Here is a 23,028-nt window from a genome sequence, read left to right as displayed (position 1 = left end):
TCACCCGCTGGGTCAGGGTTCAGTTTGCTCATTATTCATCGGGTTCGCAAGAAAAACCACTATTGTAATACGCTCGTCCTCTCGATATCCTAATCATCCTCATCCCAGTTACCTGATTGTTGTGGAATTTTTGGGCCTCCTGCAGGCTTGCTCATTATGATGCTGTCCACACTCAGAACAGAAGCTGCTGCTTCCGTGGCGAGTTTGAGAGCCCATGCCTTCGCTGCTAGAGAGTCGAGAATCTTGTGCTCGGTAGCTAAGAGTGTGCCGTCCTGCTCCGCCTAATCGAAGTGAAAAGTCGTCTCAAGAACGTAGTGTAGAAAGACTTACCTCAACATCGACGCCCCACGCTTCTCCACCCTTTTGTTCGTGCTTGGCCCACAGTCGACTAAGTACCTTCGTTACCCTCTGCCCCTCCAAGCGCATTCTCTGCAAGAGTCCGAGGAATGACCTCGAGCGCAGTGGAATACCGCTTGACAGCATGCTGTGCCAGTCCCCTCAAACCACTCCCGTATGTATCCACCCTCTTAGCAAGCTCGAGCTCCGTCGCACCAGCTCCAGGCACTAACCGAGGGTCTTTCAATAATGCCTTGATCACGTTCACACCATCGTCTACCGCGCGCTCGAGATCGTCCAGACGGTTGGCGGTTGCACCCCTCAGAACGATCGTTGCTGTTCTCGTCTTTTCAGACTCACTGTCGTACCCGGGTTCGCCTTGCACTAACTGGCGCAGCACCGTCACACGATCGCCACCGATTTCGGTTGTCTCGAATACATCGACGAAGCCTGCCTCCTCTGGCGTTGGCGCTCCGATTCGGGCAAGTGGGGTCGCGTTGACAACGCGGCAGAGTCTGCGCAGATCGAACTTGGAGAGAACTTTGAGGACGGCGATGTTAAGTCTGTTAAGGAAGTGCATTGCGAGCTCGCCGACGCTAGTTCCTGCGATGATGACTTTGACTCCGGAATCGGCGATTTCCTTGAATATCTACACAATGTGCGTGGTTGAGAGACGTCTCCAGGCAGAAGACAAGTGCGCTAGACCTTTTCAAGATGTTTTTCTTCGTCACGAGTGAAGTTGAGCATTTCATCGGCGTTTTTGATGAGAACTGTGCCCTTGGTCTCTGTTTGGGAGATGTCTATAGGACAGGTGAAGACGGCCACTTTGGCCTTGGTAACTTTTTTGATCTCGCCTGATGAAGAAGATCAGCCAATAGCTCGACGAAAACCAAAATCTTGAACCTTCAGGTTCCCTGCCGAACACCATTCCCTGGACGACTCTGCTCGCCGAGAGACTGCTACCCATGATCTTGACCACCCGTACATTGTCTACGTTGAAATTTTTAGGGTTACTTGGCATGACTGCTAGTGCAGCCTCTGCTACAAATTTTGAGAGCATGTCTTCAAAGCCATACTTGCTTTGATGCAATTGCGGGTTTAAGTGCTTCTGCGAGAGTCGATAGCTGTGAAAGGATTTGGTCAGACTTGAGGTCGACAATGCTGAGATCTGTTGGTTCTGGAGACGGAGACGGAGATTGGTAAAGTCATGCACGTACATTCCAGTTCGGAGAGTGCTTTTGTGCGCGCAAGTTCATATCCTTGAATGACCTCACTGGGATGCAGACCCATGACAAGAAGATGTTCGGCCTTCTTCAGTAGTTCACCTGCGAAGATGAGGACCATGTTCGTCGCGTCACCCATCTACGTCATAGTTAGACGATGGTCAGAGATGCAGAGACTGATCCCCACCTCAGATTCCTGAGCTTGAGATGCCATGACAAGTAATTTTGCTGCTGGATGAACGACCTCCACTTCCCTGATGATAGTCGCTGCATCGGACGTGACGAATAATCTGCCCAGGTGGTTGATTACGAGTTTATTGCGACCTGCACGTACTCTGCATGATCAGAACACAGTGTATAGCATCTTATGCGTACCATTTGGACCAAAGCTCGTCCGTACGAGATCAGATAACTCTGCGACGGCCTGTATATTTCGAAGAACGGCATCTTCGAGACCTTGTAGATGCTGGGTGACTGGTTAGCCAAGATGTACGTCGTACAAGAGGTCGCCTTGCCTTGTAGCCATCCTTGAAGAGCTGGATGCTGTTGGGCTTTGGTACTTTGAGCGACATTTGGGTTTGGATGGGACGTCGATATTAACGTTGTCGTCGATCGCGGACGGGCCAGATGCGATCATCTCCTCTCCGCTTTTTGACACTCCGCAACCACCACACCCGCGCTCGTCCTGGACGGCGAGCTAACAGCAAGAACGTCGAGATGGTCCTCAAAATGCTTGGAGCCGCCGTCAACACGCTGCTTCCTCCAAAGTACTACGTGCATGCGTGTTTGTCTGTCCTCTTGATCGTTGTCGTTCACGCCCTTGCCCAAGGGCGTCGCACGAACCGCGAGCGCGACATGCACGCTCGGGTCGTCCTGGTCACCGTAAGTCACTCAACTACCATTTTCCAAATGATGATGTCGCATATAGCGTCCCGTAGGGTGGTTTCACGCCTCTTGGATTGACCCTACTGCAGAATCTCGCCGAACGGGGAGCGCATATCATCGCCCTCGCTCCAAAACCCATCGACGACCCGGAAATAGAGATCCTCATATCACTGCTGCGTTCGACGACCAACAACGAACAAGTGTACGCAGAAGAGTGTGATCTTACCTCTCCGACCTCGATTCGCTCATTTTGCACTCGGTTCCTAACAGGAAAGGAGAATAGAATAGACGCGATCGTATTTGCGCACGAATACCCGCATATTGGATCGTTTTTAGCCTTCGAAGACCCTGTCAAACTTGGGAAGCGTCGACAAGAGGCGTCTTTGGCCACTTTTTTGATTCTGACCCTCTTACTCCCAGTCCTGTTGGTTGCTCCTGCCGAGCGGGACATCCGTATCATTAATGTAGTGAATCCGTTCTATTCTGCTGCTGCAGTAACGTATTCACCCTCCCAAGTACCCCCCGCGGCATCGTCGATATTTCAGCAGGAGGGACGGAGGTCCCTCCAAACGATTATCTTCACGCGTCACTTGCAGCGTGTACTGGATGCTCTGCCTTCGGGAGGACCACCGCCTGGAACGGATGGACACACTGTTCATGTTGTCAGCGGAAAGGTGCAAAAATCTAACATCGTCGCCGTGTCCGTGTGCCCCGGTATCAGCCGTTCAGATATTATTGCTCCCTTGTTCAATGCCGACGGCTTTCGGCGTCGGTCAACTGGCGGATTGATATTGTAAGTCGTACGTATGTCTTTGGAACTACTATCTTGAAGGACAACGTTCCAGGTACCTCGTGCTCCAGCCCCTACTGCGCATATTGACAAAGTCATCCACCTCTGCAGTGCAATCTGTCCTACATGTACTCTTCTTACCAACGCCGTTCAAGGGAATTGCTCAATCATCTAGTGCTGGCACTCGAACCTCCGGTGGTGACACCGTGCAAGAGGTCTTGAAGGCCGGGGCGCTGTATCGAGAGTGCGCAGTTGTCAATATCCGGATACCCGTCCTGGAAAATGCGTCGCCTAGCAGCGATCAAGGGGACCCTAAGGATACTGTGATGGTTGACGATCGGGAACTCGGTGGTGTCCACCTTGGTCAGGCAGTGTGGGAGGTTTTTGAGGCGGACTTAAAGGAATGGGAGAAGCAGTCTGTGCCTTCCTCTGAGAAGCAAGGTACAGACAACGACAAACCCTCAGTAGATACCCCAGACAACTAGTGCGCCATTCTTTGTCGCTCAAGCTAGGGTATCAGTGATCCAATCGCCTTTGCAGGTTTACATACTTCAACCTCGCACAGTACTTGGTAGCTAGGATTTTCGTGCACGGCACTCTGTAGCTAAGTCACGTTCATGCAAATTGCGTGTAAGTTATTAATCAAGGACACAGTATATAAAATGCAAGCATATAGAATGTGCAATTAAAATAAATGCAGAATACCATATCCTATGTAGCCTGCGAAGAGGGCGACGGTTTGGAAGATCAAGAGTTGGCTTCCTCCCGTTCCAAACCATCAGCGACAGACTCTAGCGCAACCTTCGGCTTCTTGAGTGTAGTATATTTGAACTCGGCCGTATCCCCGACGGCGACTCTCTCGGACCTGGCCAATCCCAAAGCCGTCGTGCAGAGTACAGGCTTCCCTGCTTGGTCACCTTGACCCTCGAAGTCCTCCATAGTGTCATCGTCAAACTTTTCACCTGCTGTACCGTGGGTTGGCCACAAGTCAGCCGATGTCACCTCCTCCCCGATGACCTTGTTAAGGCGTACGGCCATTTTAACAATATTGGACACTCGTTCACCAAACTTTTGCGTGAACTCACGGTAGGTGTCTTCGTAGTTCTTCGTGCACCCGGCCGCGACCATGATGACGACAAGGGTATCACTGATGTGCGTTACCATCGTGGAGTGCAAGTCATCTTCTCGCAATGCGACTTTCTGAGCGTGCGTACGGGTCAAGGCGCGCCATCGACCACTGATTGCCTGAGTCTCTGGGGACAGTCGTGGTAAGAGTTCTGATCGTTGTGTTTGTATGCGGGTAATTTACCTGTACCCCTGATGTCGTTGTAGATCTCTGATAGCTGCTGCTCCGCTTGCAAACCGTCGAAATCCCAAGTCATGATAATCCAGCGCGAGAACTCTACGATTGCTCCTTGAAGTGCGATCTGCACTAGGAGGGGATCCGCTGTGTGCTGTACCGTGCTGAGAAGACGTGTCATGCTGGGGCCCATGAGGTCACTAATTCTCGCGCAGCCTTCCTTAATCTCGTCAGCATGTTCTGGCTTCCGAGCGAAGTCGAACGAATCAGAGATAAATGCACTCGTCTGCAGGATTTCGGCGTTGAGAGCGTCGATGAGGGAAATCACCTCCGCCCCAGAGACGGCGTCAGCTGTGGTCAAGAACACTTGGGCGCCTTTCAACTCCCGACTGCGCGTCTCCAGCAAGGTAGTGACCTCAGCAAGTTTCGATTGTGAGCGTTGTAGCTCGTTTCTAGCCTCGGCCACCTCTGCCTTCCTGACGTCCAGCTGCCCCTTGAGGGCGTTGACCTCTTGCTGGTAAGCACCCCGAGCCTTTTCGCCCTCTTTCTTCTCCTTCTCCAGTGACCGATATGCGTTCGTCTTGGATTCTTGTTCCTGCTTCAGCGTTTGCTTGAGCTTCGTATTCTCCTCGTTCGTCTTCTGTATGATGTTTGAAAGTCGGATAGTATCAGCCTTGAACTTTCGGACAGTCGTCGTTTAGCGCGTTCTTTTCATTCTCTGATTTCCGAAGCCTATCCTCGAGTTCTGCTATTCTGCTTTCGAGCTCTTTCTGCTTTCCATTGATGAAGGAGCCGAACAGCCGGTAGAACCATTCTACGAAACCGCGCCACATGTGTAGATGCCGATATGTGAGTCCAAGACCAAGAGCGACAGCGATGGGAGGGCCGAAGGATTTTGCTAACGACCAGTGCGAACTAGTGGAAATGTCCATAGTCGTATTGGGAAACTGCGGCATGCCTTCTACCCTATGAGGCTCGCATTTAGAAGCCACATGTGGTTCAGGCATGGCCTAGGGCATTGCTACCTCGTGTGTGATGACGGATAAACTGTGCTGGGAATTATGGCGCCCCTCCTACCGACACGTTGCGGATGCATTCTTGATGAGCCCCGCACCTCGCCTATTTCATTTTACGTGAGTATCAGTGCAAACACGAGTCCGGGCAACTTTGAGGAGTCACATGCATGCTTTTGATGTTGATCGTTGGGCACTCATTATTCTGTGCAACAGGAAGGTTGCCGTTTCATATGCGGCTGCACTGCCATCATTTAGGCGTGCCTCAGCTATAAGACGGAGGGCATGAGTTAGGTATGGTCGAACGCCTGGGCTTCGTATTTGCGGGAGTCACCACTTGCTAGCATCTAGTTTCGTCCCCAATGCTTACCCGACAACCCTACCGCGGATTAACTCGCAAGCTCGTGCTGGCGTTTGACGTGGGTACGACATACAGTGGTGTTTCTTACTCTATCCTTGATCCCGGGGACGTTCCGAAGACACTCGGAGTGACTAGGTACTTGGATCATCGTGCCTTAGGTCAGACTAACATAGGGTGTCAAAAGATACCCCGCACAAGAACATGTAGGGGGGGATTGCAAGATCCCGTCCATCATCTATTATGACCAAACGGGCAGACCCCGTGCGTTCGGCGCTGAAGCTCTACAGGAGCATGTCATCGAACAGGCGGAAGAAGAACAATGGACCAAGCTTGAATGGTGGGCGCTGGAAGTGAATGATAAACGTATTTACTAATTCGCGTGTGATTAGGTGGAAATTACATCTTCGGCCAAGGTATTTGGATGCTGCGCACATCGCAGATGATGACATTCAGCCGCTCCCTGCGGGAAAGTCGGCAATTGAAGTCCTCGCGGATTTCATGCGTTACCTACACCAGTGCTCTCGCAAATACATCGAAGAATCTCACGGAACTGCCCTATGGAAATCCGTCGAACAGAACGTCGAGTTTGTTCTCACCCATCCAAATGGATGGGAGGGACCTCAACAGAAACAGATACGAGGAGCAGCCGCTCTTGCGGGTCTTGTCCCGAATTCCAAGGAGGGTCAATCTCGTGTTCATCTCCTGACAGAAGGCGAAGCTAGTCTTCATTTCTGTGTAACGAAAATACTGGCATCAGAATCACTGTCGAGAACCCCTATTGTTGCTCCAGACAATCTGGAACAAGAAGAAGAGGATCCCGACAGTCAGGGCGTGGTGATTATCGATGCTGGTGGAGGAACAGTTGATCTGAGTGCATACTCCATGCGGTTATCGCCGACTTCATTTGAGGAGATCGCGCCAGCTGAATGTGAGTCTTCTCTGATGACCGTTGACTTTTCTTACCCTGCCTTGAGGCCGTCTCCAAGGAGCTGTGTTGGTCACACGACGGGCTCATGCGCTTATCAAAAGTGCGTCCCTGCGTCTTGCATATTGATTCCAGCTCCCCTTACCAAAAACCCTGCAGGGAAACTTGCTGGATCGAAATACAGCAGCCCAGAGATACTGCGGCAGATCACGGACATTTTTGATAAGACAACTAAGCTTCGAGTTCGTAACGCAGAAGATCCTCAGTACATCAAGTTTGGTACTGTGCGTGACAAGGACCCTCAATACGACATACGTTCTGGGCAGCTCAAACTTACTGGGTGGGTTGTTACTTTACTACGGTTCTTCGATTCTCTCATGTACTCCCAGTCGTAGCGTAACGGAATTATTCGAACCCTCAGTTGAGGAAATCATCGATGCCTTCCAGAAGCAGCAGCTAGCCGCGTCAATGCCGATCAAAGTAAGCCTCATGTTCGTGATGCGGGGTTGTGCCCTTACGCCTTATTCATAGTCTGTGTTCTTGGTCGGGGGTTTCGCAGCCAGCGAGTGGCTGTTTACAAGTCTGCAGAAATACTTTGCACCGCTAGGTATTGAAATATGTCGGCCAGACAGCCACGTGTGCGTGCCAATTGCAAGCACGATTGGCCCGAGACTCATGGATTTGTGAACAGCAACAAGGCTGTGGCGGACGGCGCAGTTTCGTACCACATCGACAACATTGTCTCTTCACGGATGGCGAAACTCACTTATGGCACTGAGTGCAGCGTACCGTATGATTCGTCTGACCCCGAGCACCGTGCAAGACAGAAGAAAGTCTATCGTGGTCCATCCGGCATCCTAGCCATCCCAAACGCTTTTGGGTCCATTCTATGTCGAGTAAGCAATGTTCTACATCTGGCTATCACACTTTAATGCCAATTATCCAGGGCACTCGGGTCTCTGCAGAGCAAACATTCGAGGAGGACTTTGTCATCCGCCGCTCCGCGGTGCAGTCATGCACTAGCATGGACGTCGACATCACTGCTTATAGGGGCTCCCTTGAGAAACCGGATTGGATGGATACTGAGCCGGGTAAAAGCACATTTAATCTTAACTCCCCCCCCTGAGTCTAATGCTGTCGTAGAAAATTTCACGACACTCTGTACGATCCGCGCGGACACGTCACGGCTTGCTCGCAAATTATCTCCAAAGCGATCCAAGGACGGGGCGACGTACTACGTGATAGATATCAAGGTAATCCTATTATTTGGGCTGACGGAACTCAAAGCCCAAGTGGGCTGGGTGGAAGATGTAAGGGTTTGTTTTGTCCGTGTTGCTGTTGAGCTCATTCTTATGCGACACAATAGGGGAACCAAGTGAGGTAAGTAAACAACTAGTTTCCTTTTGAGCTACGTCTCAAACGGATAGGAAGAACTCCAGCCACGGTCGTGTACGATGACGATCAGTAAGACCTTGACCTGGCACCAATATCAATGCAGGGTAGGGGGTGTTGACAGTCTTCCTAACGTGATCTGTGGAAGAATAGAACAAGACTGGAGGATTCGAACCTTGCCTTGTGGAAGCCAGTTACCCGATTGTCCATGGAATCTCACACGGTACCCCATGCAAAGCGCCATCGATCATTGATTACTGCATGTATAACCGCCTACAAAGATGCTGTATGTGCCTGACTGATAGTAGTATATGCATAGCTACATAGTATCGTACTCTGATTTGTTAGTATGCGGCAAAGTTGGTTAGATACGCCGCCGCCACCGCACAATACTGTTTGGTGTCTGTTTGGTGAAGGGTTTTCAACTAACTCGTTTCAAACGTACTTCTAACCACACAGCAGGCCATAGGGACAGGTATTCGCGTGTAAATCGACCACAGCATCCACCCGGCTAGACTCAGTCTGACCTCACGCTATACACGTTCTATCTATCTCTGGCCACAATGGGTGTTACATGCGTTCCGAAGTATTATCGCAGATGCCCTTTGAGATGCCCTCGAATTGAATTACTTTCAACTGGGACATTCCGATTCCCTAATGCTCGAAACGCACAGGGGTTCTGGATAGGCATTCGGTCGAGGTTGTGTATTGGCTCCTGATAAGAAATGTGAGTCCCTGAATTTGGCAACTATGAGTATTCACTTTGATCGAGCATGATATCCCCGCTGCCCTTGGGATGGCCCGTCCCCCGGTGTACTTGGACACCACATTGCGTTTTCGCTTCACACTGTCACGTCGCCGTCTTCCAAAAGTTGGAATGCCCATTCGGGTTATGTTTGTGGGTAGTGATACACGCGCCAACAACGATGAATTACATTCTGATGCCTACTAGGCTGCATGATGTCTTTCACAGTCCATATCGTGATATAAGTTATCGGTTGTGACCGAAGCTACACTGCTATCGACTTTTGCAGGCACTTCCCCCACAGGCACGATGTACTCACGACAACCGTACCAAGGTACGACACGCAAGTTAATACTTGCGTTTGACGTTGGGACCACGTTCAGTGGCATATCCTACTGTATCCTCGACCCAGGAAACATTCCTGAAATCCATGGTGTATCCAAGTGAGATATTCCCCTTTAGCAAGAAATTTTCTTAGAGCTTTTTAGATTTCCCGCACAAGAACATGGTGCAGGTGACAATAAAATACCTTCAATTATTTATTACGACCGGGAAGACAAAGTCCGAGCTGTGGGTGCCGAAACTCAGCGGCCTGACATTATTGAGCAAGCCAATAGGGAGCAGTGGGTGAAACTGGAATGGTACGCAACAAAGTTAATCGGAGACCTTGGCGATGAGACAGATTTTTTTCCAGGTGGAAACTTCACCTCCGCTCGAGACATCTGGAGGATTCCCATTTCTCGGACGCGGATCTTCCCCCCCTTCCTGCTGGAAAGTCCGCAGTTGAAGTTCTGGGCGACTTTATGCGCTACCTATTTGTGTGCGCCAAGGCGTATATCCCGGAAGCTTCATGCTCCCATTATGTGGGAATCATTAGAACGAGGTATAGAGATCATCTTAACGCACCCCAATGGATGGGAAGGACCCCAGCAACAGCAGATCCGCAGGGCAGCGGAGCTTGGTGGACTCATTGCTGGCGAAGAAGATCAAAAACGCATCCACCTTCTGACGGAGGGAGAGGCTAGTTTACACTTCTGTGTGACTAATGTTTTGGCGTCCGATACCTTTTCCACTACGCCAATTGTCTGCACGGATGAACCTGAAGAAGCACAGGAAGAACCTGGTGACCGGGATCAGGGCGCCATCGTCATCGATGCTGGTGGTGGGACTGTCGACCTTAGCGCCTACTCTATGCAATTATCCCCCACATCATTCTTGGAGATTGCACCTGCGGAGTGTATGTGCGATGTGTGACGAATACCTATAATTTTCTTAACGCCATGCAGGTCGCCTTCAAGGGTCGGTTTTTATCACGTACCGTGCCCATGCATTCTTACGAGGTCAGAACCTTGACCTTCCCAGGGAGTTTGCACGGCTCATAATCTATCGTATAGCCGTGCTTGCCAATTCGAAATATGGAGACGAGGATACCTTGCGGCGCATGGCCGATATCTTTGATAAGACGACGAAGTTGCATTTTCGAAAAGCAGATGAACCTCAGTATATTCAATTCGGGGGAATCCGTGACAGGGATCTAGAATATAACATTCGTTCCGGACAGCTAAAGTTGTCTGGGTAAGCGTTTCTAGTGTTTAATCGTCGCTCGAGTTTCTCATGGTTCACACAGCGAGGACGTAGCCAAACTTTTCGAGCCGTCTGTGGAGGAGATTGTTGCCGCTTTTGAACAACAGTGCAGGGCAGCTTCCACTCCGATTACGGTCACTGACTCTCGTAGCTTGCTGAATCGAAGCTGACTTCCATGCAGAGTGTGTTCCTTGTGGGGGGTTTTGCTGCTAGTGACTGGCTTTACACTCGCCTCGTTGAGCGTGTGAACCCCCTCGGTATTACCATTTGTCGACCCCAACAACATGTGTACGGTCATTCTTTTCTTAATTGTGATGTTACTGAGTATCCTTAAGAAACAAAGCGGTTGCTGACGGAGCAGTCTCTTTCTATATCGACCGCCTGGTGTCGGGCCGTGTCGCGAGATTCACGTATGGCACTGGAATTAACGTTACGTATAACCAAGCCGACCCGGAGCACGTATCCAGAAGGGAGATCGCTTTTGAAGGATTCAGTGGTGACTTGGAGGTGCCGTATGGGTTCGAGCCTATCCTCACAAAGGTTCGTGTTTTTGCATTCTTGACGCTCCAGGATTTCAAATTTCCAAATACCGTGAAGGGCACTCAAGTTTCTGAGCAGCAAGAGTTCAGGAAGTCATTCATCCTGGAGGAAACTGATCGTTCTCGTTGCAATAACTTACATGTAGATATTATGGCGTACAGAGGCCAGCTTGCGAATCCGCGCTGGATGGACACTGAAGAAGGTAAGTTGGAAATATCGCATATGGTCACCTCTCTTGGTTGAAAACAGAGCTTGAACAGAGTCGTACACCCACATGTGTACCATTCGTGCCGATACGTCGAAGTTGGCCCCTAGCATGCAGGCCAATCAACTAGCAGGCGGTGCAGTATATTACTCCATTATGATAGAGGTTGTCATTCTTTTCGGGTTGACCGAGTTAAGAGCGCAAATTAGCTGGAAGGAGAACGTGCGTTTAAGCCTACTCCATTGAACTTTATGCCAACTGACCTTGCTTTGTACATTCTCTACAGGGCGTAGGAAGTCAGGTGAGTATCACACTCGGAACTGCGCAGACGAGTAAACTATGAGTCAGTGTTCAACTAAATCCCAATCAGGAGTCCTGCCGCTGTGGTTTATGGCGACTAGCCCACATTTCAAGTTTCCAGGCATGAGGTCTCTTTCTCAGTCGTTGTGCACTATTCGGACAGTCGTAGTTGCATCTGAGCTACTTACTATGTAACTAGCGAGCTTAGTAGAAATATTGATGCTGTGTGATATTTGGTTTCGTCTTATTGAAGGGCTATTACAGGAGTAGGTTAACACCGGGCTCATCCTGCGCTCACGCCTCAGTAGCCTACCTTCTATATCACTTCATCTGTCGAGGGTAGAGTGGATGCTCATCGATTGGCGTGGCGCCGTGTTGGTTCCGGCGTGATCACCGGATGGTAGCGAGGAAACCCGGAAGGAGAACCACCCTCACTTGAGGGCCGGTCGCTGGCCTGAGGGTGTGCGCAGCCACAGGCTGTATAGCAAGACCGTTCCCTCCCCCACTCGCCTTGATTCTTGCCTTGATGTAAAAGAGACCTGGGACGGATCACCGCGACCACCCTTAGTACTGTGGGCATGGTGTCTCATCGACATCAGTCACCCTTCTGGGCGAGGGCAACTCCTGTCGTTGCTGGTCTTACTGGCAGCTACCTCAACGGCCCAGAGACGGTGGTGGTTGGGGGTAGCGGCACCCCTCTGAAGAGAGCTTTCACAGACTTGAAACTGCCTCCCCCCTCCCATTTACCTACCCATATGCCTACTGTACACGACCCAGCTGACCCTTAGGGAGGGATGACTAACGGAGGTAATAAGTAGATTAGACGGCTCTGGTACCTCTCTAGCAGTAGACGTGCCAATCATCGCCTCCTTGGGGTGACGACTGCACGTCTATTGCTACTGACGTACCGTACCACCTCTGTTACCTCTTGTCTGTCTAATTTTATTTTCATGGGCTGACGAGGTATTTATTTCTGTTTTATGCCTGAACTACTGTGGTGGCGTATTCAGCTTATCCGTTCCGGTTCCAGTTCCAACTCCATGGAAGGTTTGCCGTCCAATCAGTGTCATCGATTGAATCTGGTGCCCTGGAGCATGTTTCGCGGTGCACAATTGGCTTCCGGGTCCTTCACCAGTATTTCGGAGTTAGATCTGATGTATCATTGATTATAACCCTGCAGCCTGTCATCGTGCTGGCCATGAGGAGGGTCCATCACCTTTGGGCGCAGGTTTTATCAAGCATGTTGCTGTACGTACGGAACTGCAGTTGCATGCGTGGAAGATTTAGATGGAGTTTGTTGTCACGCCCAGGCTGGGCGATGGGGTTGTATTTGAACGTTACATTTAGTGGTTACTGAAGAGTGGCACGTTGCTGGGATGAGTTCTCGACAACCCTACCGAGGTCTTTCACGAAAACTAGTTATCGCATTCGATGTGGGCACAACGTATAGTGGGGCCTCCTACTGCATCCTTGATCCTGGTGAAGTTCCCAAGATACTTGGAGTCGCAAGGTGGGTTCGTCAGCTCACCGTCTGGGCGCCTGGACTTAGAAAATTGCTAAGGTACCCGGCACAAGAACATCTTGGGGGCGATAATAAAATACCATCAATACTTTACTATGATCAGCAGCACACAGTGCGGGCAGCTGGCGGGGAGGCACTACAGGAACATATCATTGAACAAGCCGAGGATGAGAATTGGGCCAAGGTTGAATGGTCAGTGTTCAAAAATTCGCTGCGATGGTGACCAACGTTACGTTTCACTCAGGTGGAAGCTCCATCTGCGCTCAAAGAATTTACCTTCGTCCCACATTAAGGATGACGACATTCCACCCCTCCCAGAGGGTCTTGATGCGGTCCGTGTGCTGAGCGACTTCATGAAATATTTGTTCCATTGCACGCGTAGCTATATCATGGAGTCGCATACCAGTGGTTCTGACCTGTGGAAGTCTCTCGGGAATCGGATCGATTTCGTCCTCACCCATCCGAATGGATGGGAAGGTCGTCAGCAGCAGCAAATTCGACAAGCCGCGGAGCTTGCTGGGCTCATTCCCGAAGGACCTGACGGGCAGTCTCGACTTCACCTCTTGACCGAAGGGGAAGCCAGTCTACACTTTTGTGTGACGACAGTGCTTGTTTCAGATGCTTTCTCCAAGATGCCCATCGCTTGCTCAGACGAATCTGACGAGGAAGATGCCACACCAGGATATAAGGGCGTCGCGATCCTTGATGCTGGGGGCGGTACCGTAGATATGAGTGTGTATTCTATGGATTTTTCACCCTCAGTTACCGTTGAAGAGATCGCACCGGCCGAATGTGAGTCTCGGATGTTGATTGGGACGACAAACTAATATGTGGCTAGGTCGACTTCAAGGGTCTGTCTTTGTGACTCTTCGAGCACAACAGCTCCTCAAATGTGAGTGGCGCCCTCGAATCACCAGTTCTTCCAATTCAATGCTCAAGGACAACTAGCAAAGCTCGCCAACTCGCCATTCGGCACCGCCGATATGATTCAGCAAATAACAAAGATATTTGATAAAACGACAAAACTCGGGTTTCGGAGTGCCGAAGATCCACAGTATATCAAGTTCGGTACTAGACGAGACAACTGATCCCGAGCTCGGCATCAGATCAGGCCAGCTTAAACTAGCGGGGTATGTATCTCCTTCCAATTACAACTCGCCCCTTCACAGACTCTGGCAGAGAAGATATCGCGAAGTTGTTTGAGCCCTCAATTGAGGCAATAGCGGAAGCGTTCAAACAACAGCAACGGACTTCGACCCTACCCATCAGTGTAACTCGTTTTCTATGTCAGCGTTCGGTCGCTGAAATCTTAGCCTAGCACGCTTTTCTCGTGGGTGGTTATGCTGCCAGCGACTTTTTATTTTCGAGTCTGCAACGGCATCCGGCCTTTTCAAACACCGTTTTGTGCCGACCGGGAACTCAGCTGTATGTTCCAATACTTGACGAATATGTTCTCTTAAAACCATCTACCTTATGCCAGTAACAAAGCCGGTCGCAGATGGAGCAATATCTTTCTATATTGATCATCTAGTCAAAACAAGAGTGGCAAAAGTCACCTATGGGATCCCTGTCGCAATCCGTTACGATTCTTCTCGACTTGACCACATCGCGAGGAAGAATACCAAGGTCCTTAGCCTCTCTGGCCACTGGGTTTTGCCTAACGCATTTGGGTCGATACTGAACAAGGTGCCTTCTTTTTGTCTTCATTCTTTGTCCGTGGCACGGAATCCAACGTCTCCTGTTCTGCAGGGAACCCGTGTTTCCGAGGAGCAAGAATCACGGCTGCGAGTTTCCAAGGTCGGAGAATCTGCCTCAGACTGTTCCCACATTACCTCTAGAATCTACGCCTACAGCGGCAATCTTTCTGATGCGATTTGGATGGATGCAGAGCCTGGTATACAATCTCTTCTACGAGTCTACCTGCATTTGACACAAGAGGCAGGTTCATTTGCGATCAAATGCACAGTCGATGCAGATACTTCGAAGGCTGCCAAGAAACTTTCTCAACAAACTGCCCTTTCGGGTGATAAGTTCTATCGAATCGATTACGAGGTGGTGTTGTTATTCGGTCTGACTGAACTCAAGGCCCAGATAAGCTGGATGGAGAATGTTCGTTTTCCCTCTTCCTCTAGTTTTCCTTTGTTAATCGGGTCATATATTGTACAGGGAGTCGAAATGAGGTATGGTTCCCAAACTGAGTGAACGCGTGAAGTCACCTCAACTGTCTGAATATGACAGAACTCCTGCCTCCATAGCGTACGTGGAGGATTGACGGCTAGGACGGAAGGATCTACTCGCACTGTGGACCATGGAGCCAGCTTTGGTATCTCTAATTACATAAGTGGTCGCTGGGCGTATTCCTGTTTCCATATTAGTCTTGTATTTTTCCTTAGGTACCCGCTTGTTCAATGTACTTCAATCTCTGAGCCGTTTTGCTGTTGCGTCTTCGGTGATTAATGTGTTGTGGGTTATCGTTGATCCAGCCTCGTGTCCTCGTTGTTTGGGAGCATACGCCTCACTGACACCACGCGCCTATGCATCTCTGCCCAACCCTACTAATGTTGTGACTATGACTAGGGTGCTTAAGTCTCAACCCTCTGGCACATGTGCAGATATGCCTCGTGTCAAGGCAGGGCGTATCCACAAAAGGCGTAGAAACATTGAGTGTTAACCTTGTTGGATACCTCGACACGGCCACCCGTCAGCCTACCATGACTGAGCGAGAGCCATACGCAGGGACTGCACGCAAACTTGTGCTAGCTTTCGACGTAGGGACTACATACAGCGGTATTTCTTATAGCATTCTCGACCCGGGGGAGCCGCCAGTCATCAACGATGTGACACGGTAAGTGGAGACTTCCCTTCCAAGTGACTGTATAAGCTCATGAAGTTACAGTTTTCCGGCCACAGACCGTGTGGGTGGCAATTCGAAGATACCCACTATCGTTTATTATGATAGAGAGGGAAACCCGCGATCTTTTGGTGGGGAAGCTTTGCAGGAAGCAACTCTCGAGCTCGCGGAGGAAGAGGAATGGGTGAAAAGTGAATGGTAAAATTTTCTATCAAAGTACGCTAATGCTACTCTTGCTGAAGTGCAAGTGCAGGTGGAAGCTTCACTTACGTCCCAGGAAACGTACCAGTCCCTTCATGTGGATGACTTAGATATCCCCGCGCTTCCACCATTCAAGAATGCGATAGACATCCTCACCGACTTTCTGGGCTACCTATTTCAGTGCGCCAAGAGGTACATAGAGGAGAGCCATGCAAATGGGCGAGACGTATGGGCATCATTCGGAGATAATATTGATTTCGTTCTTAGCCATCCCAATGGATGGGAAGGTCCACAACAAGCCCAGATCCGCAGGGCAGCAGTGCGGGCTGGACTCGTTCCGGATACACCGGAAGGGCAAGCCAGAATTCGACTCGTTACAGAGGGCGAAGCAAGCTTGCATTACTGCCTAGAGTCCAGGAACGCTGCGGACGGGTTCAGGGTATGTAGTTTCAACGCACGATTCACGAAAATTGAGCAGTCCCCAGGATGATGTAGGTGTCATGATCATTGACGCTGGAGGAGGAACAATCGACGTCACTTCCTACTATATGACCTCATCTGAATCACCTCCTACGCTGCACGAAATTGCACCTGCCGAATGTGAGATTATCTTCCGAGTAAGAATGTATAACTCATAGACATTCTGCAGGTCGTTTGCAAGGGTCTGTTTTTGTCACACAGCGTGCTGGGCAACACCTTCGTGGTAATGGGAACCTCCTGTTGTCTGTTTAAATGCGCCTCACGTAGTCAACAGAGAAGTTGCAAGGTTCTCGGTTCGGAACAGAGGAAGACATCAATCTGATGAAGAACGAATTCGACAAGACCACGAAACTTCGGTTCAGCAGTCCAAATGATCCGTCTTTCATCCGCTTCGGGACTGTGAGAGACAGAGACCTGGATTATAACATCAGATCCGGGCAGCTCAAACTCCCTGGGTAACATAACACTGCCATGGCTATTGGTTTCTAATGCGTTTTTCAATTACGCAGGAATGAAGTTGCTGCTCTGTTTGAACCCTCGGCGGAGGCTATCATAGCTGCTGTGGAGGATCAGCGTGAGGTAGCGACTCAGCCAATCAGCGTAAGTCAGGTATTACTGGGCTGGGCCAGTTGCTGAGGCGTTTAAGCATGTTTTCCTCGTCGGTGGATTCGGCGCAAGCGACTGGCTCTTCGCCAGATTGAGGGATCACCTGGAACCGTTAGGTCTCCAGTTCTGCCGACCAGACGGCCACACGTAAGTTTCTTAAGATAATTTGACAATTTGAGTGTAGATCAATAATCTGCTCCGCTTCATGGGATAGAAACAAAGCGGTAGCCAAGGGAGCTGTTGCTTTTTATCTTGATCATCGCGTCTCAGCTCGTGTGGCGAAGTTCACGTATGGAACGCGCTGCGCAGTAGCGTTCGACAGGAACGATGAAGAGCATCTCCGGCGGGCTTCTTCCGCGATTCCTCGTCCCTCAGGGCGTACAGTGATTCCGAATGCATTCAGTGCTATACTGTGCAAGGTCGTATAGCTTGACTTGCGACGATATTGGTATACTGAGTCGCACGTAGGGCATAGCAGTCTCTGAAACGAAGGAGTTCCGGAAAGATTTCATTGTGGAATGTGCAGAAAGGAACACATGTGATACCATCGCTACGGAGATCGTGTGCTACAGAGGCAACTCGCGGAACCCCCGATGGGCAGATTCGGAGCCAGGTAGGTAAAAGCGACTCAGAGATGTACCTACACCCTTACGCGATTTCGGGATCTAGCCATGTTTTCGAATCTATGCACTGTTCACGCAGACACATCACGAGTCTCCAGGACACTCAGCCCGCGTCGCGGTTTCGCGGGTATGCAATTCTACAGACAGCAATTCAGCATCGTCCTCAAATTTGGGCTCACCGAACTTGAAGCGCAGATTAGTTGGGTCGAAGACGTGAGCGTTCACACTTGTGCGATACTATGAAAAGCTGACTTCGTGTGGCCACAGGGTGAAGAGCAAAGGTACGAAACAGTTTTCTTTCATGAAATTCATTGAATTAAACCTTCGCACAGGGGTCCAGCAACGGTGGTTTTCGATCACGTGGTGGAAGCCATCTGAGTCTGCACATAGTGGATGTTACCACGGACATGCGTGCTTTAGGTATCATGGGTTTGAACCGTTGTGTATTTGCTAGCTGGTAATGGTACATGTACCAAGTAAAAATGATGTGAGAGGTGTGCAGGCCCCTTGTCACGTGCCCAGGTATGCTTTTACAGACCAAATAAGGCCAAGTCCAAGCGCTCCGTTCTCCAGTGCTCACTATTTTTGTTAGTGTCAATGAACGTCTACCTGCAGAACCCAAGTACTCAAACCCCTTCAGAAGCTCCTAATTCAGACATGCTTTTGGACCCGCTTATTTTGGGCATTCCGTCGGACGGTGACCCGTGGCCGACGGAACTACCGTTGAAGGCAACTTATTTGTTTACCGAGGGCGCAGAGGGTACATACGCTGCCTTTTGGTATAGGGAGGTGACCTGCTCTGTATTTAGCTCTTGAAGCTCAGAAAAGCGAGCTTCGTGCTAGATACAAGCTTCGGAGGCCACATCGACGATTTCTTCATTGGGTTTCGACAAACTGATCATCCGCTGTGCAGTAGTGATTGGTCGATCTGCGGCTTGATCGTCCAAAATGGTCCGAGCGTAACCATTTACGCACAACTACTTAAACTTATCCTTTCTCGTTGCTTTCGCCCGCATGAACATGGACCCATCTTCTTTACTAGCAACCGTCCACAATAACTTACTGGCAGTGGCACGCTCGGCCACTCTGTTCGACGTCGCTGCAGTCATCGTTGCCGTTTGCGCGCTTCATGGTACTTTGAGGGCTGCCCGAAGGTCCCTGAAGACGACTAAGCTTCGTGGACCACCTAGAAGCAACATCGTATTTGGCGCAGATAAGCAAATATTCGAATTGCCAGATCCCGGTGCTATATATGAGACATGGGAGAACGAATACGGCGTGGTTTACGAGGTTCCGACGACCTTGGGCGGGAAGAAGATCGTATTATGCGACCCAAGAGCACTTGCACACTACTACGCTAGGGAAACGTGGACCTATGTCCTCACGAGTATGGTCAGATCCTACTTTCAACTCAACGTAAGTACAATACTCAGCTTCTAATGGCCCCCTTTTTACTCTGCACCATTTAGTATGGACGAGGAATACTTTGGTCGCAAGGCGAAGACCACAAAAGGTAGGCACAGACATCCTGCGGATTGGGAGTTGTTTATTGAGATTTCGTCCCCAGGCAACGCAAGTCATTGACACCTGCGTTCAGCCAAGATGCTATAAGGAACCTCACTCCAATCTTTTACTATACCGCTCATAAAGTAAATTCGTCTCTCTCCACAACATCTGAGAATAAGAACGAGATTTCAGGCGAAATCCGCATGGGAAGCCATGATTGATGCCAGTGGTGGCGGCAGCACTATCATCGAAGTGCAGAACTGGTAGGGTGAATTTGTCCTCACTGCGATAACGAAAAGCTGAGGAGTCTTTGACCAAGGATGAACCATATTTCGTGAGTTAGCTTCGTTCGTAGTCACTCAATCCCATCCGATCTGACTGGTTGTTCCAGACTTGACACCATCGGGCTTGCAGGATTTTCTCATGATTTCGGCTCTCTTGATGGCAAGCAGACCTCAATAACCGAGATTTTCGGATCTCCAAAACTATCAGCCGTGAATGTCGGCCTTTTCCTTCTCTCACAAGTGTTTCCTCTGCTGAGCTCTGTACCGACACCGAGGACTAAAGGGCTTCGTGAGATGCAAAGAACTATAGAGGATATCGCGATGAAACTGCTAGCAAGGACAAAGAAGGAGAAGGAAGAAGGAGCCTTTGACGGGAAAGAGGAGAAGTCGATCATCGGAGTGCTGTGTACGTTTCGTTATTGATACGTGAGATTTCCCTTACAAACATTATATGCTAAGTAAAAGCCAGCGATTCGGACGCTGCACTTCATGTGACTCTTGAGGAGGTTCTGGCACAAGTAAGTATAACACTTATCACCGGCCGTACCTACTAGTTTCTTTACCTTTTAGATGAGGGTCCTCCTTGTGGCTGGATACGAAACAACATCTAGTAAGGCCATCTCTCAACTCACACCTTGTTACGGACTGATCGAATTCAACAGCCACGATGACGTGGGCGTTGCTTGAGTTGGCGAGGAACCCCGATATACAGCGCAAACTGCGACAGGAACTCTTAGCGTTCGGTGAAGAACCGACGTACGACCAGCAGCAAAGCAGTTTACCTTACCTCGATGCTGTGGTGCACGAAATCCTGCGAATCCACGCTCCCGTGACAGACCTTGTTCGCGTGGTGCGTTGAATCACAAGCGTATTCCTGTTGCTCCCTTAATCTGAGATAACCTTTCCCAGGCAGTGGAAGATGACGTTATCCCTCTCTCCGAACCTGTCGTTACCAGCTCTGGCGAAGTCGTCAACAGCATCTCCGTAGCACGTGGCACTCAAATCGGCATACCTATTTCCTGCATCAACAGATCTACCAGAATGTGGGGAGCAGATGCAAAAGTCTTCCGTCCAGAACGTTGGCTGGAGGAAGATGGGATTCCGAAGAAAGCACAGGATATTCAGGCATACCGACACTTGTTGACATTTGTGGACGGACCGAGGACTTGCCTTGGAAAGAGTTTTGGGTTGGCTGAATTCAAGGTACCCCTTCTTCGTTTCCCTAAGTTATATCAGCGTTGCTGATTAGACTTTCCTCAAGGCGGTTATGTCGGTGCTGGTGAGGAACTTTGTGTTTGAGATGAAAGATGGACCCGAAACGCAAGTGGAGGTTGACAGAGGATTGTTGCTGTTAACTAGGCCAAGGATAGTTGGAGAGCAGGGCACTAACGTGCCGTTGCGCGTTCGCCGATACGAAGGGTGAATTGATGATAGACATTTTGCTTGCGCTGACCTACGACATGCTACATGAACCGCCTTTGGGGTAACGTAGCTCATTGATATAGCATGCAATAAAAGATGAGAATGAGTGCAACAGCTAGGATCCAACTGACGGGGTCCTTGACTCTGGCCTGTCCATATACCTCGCTAGTAGCAAGACGTGCGGATTCCGGTGATATCTGCTATACAAACTACTACGCAAAAAATCATGTGCACAAAGTTGCCGATTCACTGGGAGGCACTTGTACGCCATCCTCACACTACCCTAATAATCAGATGGAAACTTGCCGTCCCTCCCAAGCCTGACCAGTTCAGTATTACTAAGGAGACAGGAGGCAAATGCCTGTGTTAAGTCAGAGAGAATCACACACAAGTTACGAAGGTCGGCCGCACCTCTAGTTCTGTTTTGCTCAAGGCTATTGGGACCCGAGGAGCTGACCGGGATGTCATAGCAGGACAACGCACAACAACCGGAACAGTTTCCCTTGCTGACTCGCCGTTTTTGCCAATTTTTTCAGGTGAGTTTTTAGGCACAGGCGATCTCACAGGCAATCGCAGGGATGGTTTTGCGTTGTCAATTTTTGGACTGTCGAGGAAGTTAGCTCATCGTCATCCAGCAGACCTACTACATATGCATACGTCAATGCAATTGAACGTTGCTTGCTGTCGTCACCGCCACAAACGATTTTTTCTCTCTCTTGTGCCTTTTTTTTCTGTGACATGTTTTTCAACACGTCTTGTTCGAGCTGTTCCCAGTCTCTCTCCGGAAGGGTTGATTGTAATGAACCTGCATTCGCGAGTCCATCAGCGGCTTCGTTTCCTTCCAATCCGACATGCCCGCGGACATGCTTGAACTCGACGGTCTGGCCTGACACTTTCCTTGCATGGAGCAAAGCCGAAAGGTACTTGATCAACGCACAATTCTTCACTGGTTGTCCGCCAGTAGTGCGGAACCCGTTGGTCATCCATTTAAAGATCCAACTCGTTACGCCTAAAATAAATACGATGAGCATTGTATTGCATGTAACATGAAATGCATCGACATTGTATGGAGTATTGTGAATCGGTCTTGATCAGCAGTTTACGTTTTAATGCTGGCGTCGTCTCTAGGATGCGTACGATGGCCTACAGTAATCAGATTATGCAAGGCAGGATCTCAAAGCATTCTCACAATGAGTTCAGCCCTATTGTTCGTTTGGGCTCCTGGGCACCGTTCTGACAGATTCCTTGGCCAAAATTTAGCAGTTGGCAAATAACAGATTTGATGCTTGCACTGTACCTAGGATCGTTGCGGCCCCACCATACGCCTATACCTGCTATGGAGCCATCCTGGCCATTTCCTTTACACGCACCATCGCAATACACAACGTTGAACTCCTTAGCGTCCGCATCGGATGCAAAGATAGTTTGTACAGTGCTTGTGATGGGTTGATGGCCAGTTGATATCGACTGAGCCTTTCCTGGCAATTCAGATGGAATATCAAGTTTTCCAGCTACGGAAAGCCTCTGCTTCTGCTCGTGTGGAGAACCCCTTGAACGCAGCACCTGGGAAGCCCTTCACTCGGACTTCGCATTCTCCCCTTGATTGAAAAAAAAATCAGTTGGAGGTAACCGAGTTTGCGAAGGAGTCCCACAAACCAAGTTGGATATATACTGGGCTGGCGGCCCTTCGTAACTGCATAATATGCGACTTTGGATGATGCCTTTGCCATCGCCGTGGCTTGTGACAGTTGGGAACTTCCGATGAAATGCTGCGATAAGCAAATGGGGGCCAAATCGCTAAGCCACTTACACCAGGGTGTGGTAAGTAACGTCAACCCACCCACCAGACCAAAAGACATGTCAGTATCAAAAAAAGAAATTTGTCCTCCTGATTCCTTCGAGACAAGCTGGCTCATACATATCAGATCCATTTC

The 23,028-nt window shown here is 49.8% G+C and overlaps 8 protein-coding genes across 8 annotated transcripts; 5 read left to right on the top strand and 3 right to left on the bottom strand.

Annotated features, from left to right (window-relative positions):
* Positions 1-89: 89 nt before the first annotated feature.
* Positions 90-2,131, bottom strand: F5J12DRAFT_905475 (chaperonin Cpn60/TCP-1 family; the record flags this gene model as incomplete). The annotated part of the gene is made up of 9 exons (XM_051748662.1): positions 90-281; positions 331-353; positions 397-985; positions 1,042-1,190; positions 1,240-1,497; positions 1,554-1,698; positions 1,747-1,883; positions 1,935-2,025; positions 2,075-2,131. 9 exons carry the CDS (start codon positions 2,129-2,131, stop codon positions 90-92), a joined length of 1,641 nt encoding a protein of 546 aa, XP_051600144.1.
* Positions 2,132-2,276: 145 nt separating this feature from the next.
* Positions 2,277-3,850, top strand: F5J12DRAFT_938119 (uncharacterized protein; the record flags this gene model as incomplete). Its single annotated transcript, XM_051749645.1, has 3 exons — positions 2,277-2,441; positions 2,498-3,237; positions 3,290-3,850. The coding sequence occupies 3 exons, from the start codon at positions 2,277-2,279 to the stop codon at positions 3,717-3,719; spliced, it is 1,335 nt and encodes a 444-aa protein (XP_051600143.1). The 3' UTR covers positions 3,720-3,850.
* F5J12DRAFT_938113 (uncharacterized protein) lies at positions 3,851-5,466 on the bottom strand (the record flags this gene model as incomplete). Its single annotated transcript, XM_051749644.1, has 3 exons — positions 3,851-4,487; positions 4,544-5,174; positions 5,215-5,466. The coding sequence occupies 3 exons, from the start codon at positions 5,464-5,466 to the stop codon at positions 3,982-3,984; spliced, it is 1,389 nt and encodes a 462-aa protein (XP_051600142.1). The 3' UTR covers positions 3,851-3,981.
* Positions 5,467-5,909: 443 nt separating this feature from the next.
* F5J12DRAFT_892428 (uncharacterized protein) lies at positions 5,910-12,387 on the top strand (the record flags this gene model as incomplete). Its single annotated transcript, XM_051747578.1, has 21 exons — positions 5,910-6,043; positions 6,093-6,245; positions 6,298-6,836; positions 6,883-6,936; positions 6,993-7,173; positions 7,223-7,313; positions 7,365-7,471; positions 7,525-7,729; positions 7,780-7,924; positions 7,977-8,143; positions 8,200-8,213; positions 9,459-9,611; positions 9,665-9,745; positions 9,801-10,207; positions 10,257-10,545; positions 10,598-10,688; positions 10,736-10,842; positions 10,890-11,296; positions 11,355-11,521; positions 11,586-11,600; positions 12,199-12,387. The coding sequence occupies 21 exons, from the start codon at positions 5,910-5,912 to the stop codon at positions 12,385-12,387; spliced, it is 3,696 nt and encodes a 1,231-aa protein (XP_051600141.1).
* A 630-nt stretch (positions 12,388-13,017) lies between these two features.
* Positions 13,018-15,551, top strand: F5J12DRAFT_828832 (uncharacterized protein). The gene is made up of 10 exons (XM_051745643.1): positions 13,018-13,109; positions 13,161-13,913; positions 13,960-14,013; positions 14,070-14,159; positions 14,197-14,251; positions 14,301-14,391; positions 14,440-14,550; positions 14,610-14,807; positions 14,871-15,230; positions 15,288-15,551. The coding sequence occupies exons 1-10, from the start codon at positions 13,031-13,033 to the stop codon at positions 15,321-15,323; spliced, it is 1,827 nt and encodes a 608-aa protein (XP_051600140.1). The 5' UTR covers positions 13,018-13,030; the 3' UTR covers positions 15,324-15,551.
* Positions 15,551-18,340, top strand: F5J12DRAFT_828828 (uncharacterized protein). Its single transcript, XM_051745642.1, has 12 exons — positions 15,551-15,966; positions 16,018-16,156; positions 16,262-16,612; positions 16,659-16,773; positions 16,823-16,876; positions 16,928-17,108; positions 17,163-17,253; positions 17,300-17,406; positions 17,474-17,678; positions 17,728-17,872; positions 17,929-18,111; positions 18,223-18,340. The coding sequence occupies exons 1-12, from the start codon at positions 15,833-15,835 to the stop codon at positions 18,258-18,260; spliced, it is 1,743 nt and encodes a 580-aa protein (XP_051600139.1). The 5' UTR covers positions 15,551-15,832; the 3' UTR covers positions 18,261-18,340.
* A 309-nt stretch (positions 18,341-18,649) lies between these two features.
* F5J12DRAFT_741966 (cytochrome P450) lies at positions 18,650-21,241 on the top strand. The gene is made up of 11 exons (XM_051742036.1): positions 18,650-19,298; positions 19,352-19,395; positions 19,450-19,531; positions 19,581-19,651; positions 19,708-19,722; positions 19,780-20,078; positions 20,132-20,190; positions 20,243-20,282; positions 20,335-20,522; positions 20,582-20,875; positions 20,934-21,241. The coding sequence occupies exons 1-11, from the start codon at positions 18,897-18,899 to the stop codon at positions 21,093-21,095; spliced, it is 1,656 nt and encodes a 551-aa protein (XP_051600138.1). The 5' UTR covers positions 18,650-18,896; the 3' UTR covers positions 21,096-21,241.
* On the bottom strand, positions 21,242-22,985 carry F5J12DRAFT_828815 (ribonuclease H-like domain-containing protein). The gene is made up of 7 exons (XM_051745641.1): positions 22,905-22,985; positions 22,747-22,849; positions 22,392-22,657; positions 22,284-22,338; positions 22,156-22,237; positions 21,506-22,103; positions 21,242-21,455 (listed from the first exon to the last, which is right to left on the bottom strand). Exons 2-6 carry the CDS (start codon positions 22,822-22,824, stop codon positions 21,655-21,657), a joined length of 930 nt encoding a protein of 309 aa, XP_051600137.1. The 5' UTR covers positions 22,825-22,849; positions 22,905-22,985; the 3' UTR covers positions 21,242-21,455; positions 21,506-21,654.
* Between the last annotated feature and the right edge of the window lie 43 nt (positions 22,986-23,028).

The sequence above is a fragment of the Pisolithus orientalis genome, assembly GCF_024613125.1.
Source record: "Pisolithus orientalis strain OTSU chromosome Unknown F5J12scaffold_13, whole genome shotgun sequence".
NCBI classification, from domain to species: domain Eukaryota; kingdom Fungi; phylum Basidiomycota; class Agaricomycetes; order Boletales; family Pisolithaceae; genus Pisolithus; species Pisolithus orientalis.
This window is presented reverse-complemented; position numbering and strand designations above follow the sequence as displayed.

Coding starts and splice junctions, on each gene's coding strand:
- F5J12DRAFT_828828 (XM_051745642.1), top strand. CDS start 15,833: ATGACTGAGCGAGAGCCATACGCAGGGACTGCACGCAAACTTGTGCTA. Junction 16,613..16,658: donor ACGCTGCGGACGGGTTCAGG/GTATGTAGTTTC, acceptor AGCAGTCCCCAG/GATGATGTAGGTGTCATGAT. Junction 17,873..17,928: donor ATGGGCAGATTCGGAGCCAG/GTAGGTAAAAGC, acceptor TTCGGGATCTAG/CCATGTTTTCGAATCTATGC.
- F5J12DRAFT_741966 (XM_051742036.1), top strand. CDS start 18,897: ATGAACATGGACCCATCTTCTTTACTAGCAACCGTCCACAATAACTTA. Junction 20,283..20,334: donor TGGATACGAAACAACATCTA/GTAAGGCCATCT, acceptor CGAATTCAACAG/CCACGATGACGTGGGCGTTG. Junction 20,876..20,933: donor TTGGGTTGGCTGAATTCAAG/GTACCCCTTCTT, acceptor ACTTTCCTCAAG/GCGGTTATGTCGGTGCTGGT.
- F5J12DRAFT_828815 (XM_051745641.1), bottom strand. CDS start 22,824: ATGGCAAAGGCATCATCCAAAGTCGCATATTATGCAGTTACGAAGGGC. Junction 22,339..22,391: donor TGGGGCCGCAACGATCCTAG/GTACAGTGCAAG, acceptor ATTTTGGCCAAG/GAATCTGTCAGAACGGTGCC. Junction 22,104..22,155: donor TTCACAATACTCCATACAAT/GTCGATGCATTT, acceptor TATTTATTTTAG/GCGTAACGAGTTGGATCTTT.
- F5J12DRAFT_828832 (XM_051745643.1), top strand. CDS start 13,031: ATGTGGGCACAACGTATAGTGGGGCCTCCTACTGCATCCTTGATCCTG. Junction 14,014..14,069: donor AGCACAACAGCTCCTCAAAT/GTGAGTGGCGCC, acceptor AAGGACAACTAG/CAAAGCTCGCCAACTCGCCA. Junction 14,808..14,870: donor TTGGGTCGATACTGAACAAG/GTGCCTTCTTTT, acceptor CCTGTTCTGCAG/GGAACCCGTGTTTCCGAGGA.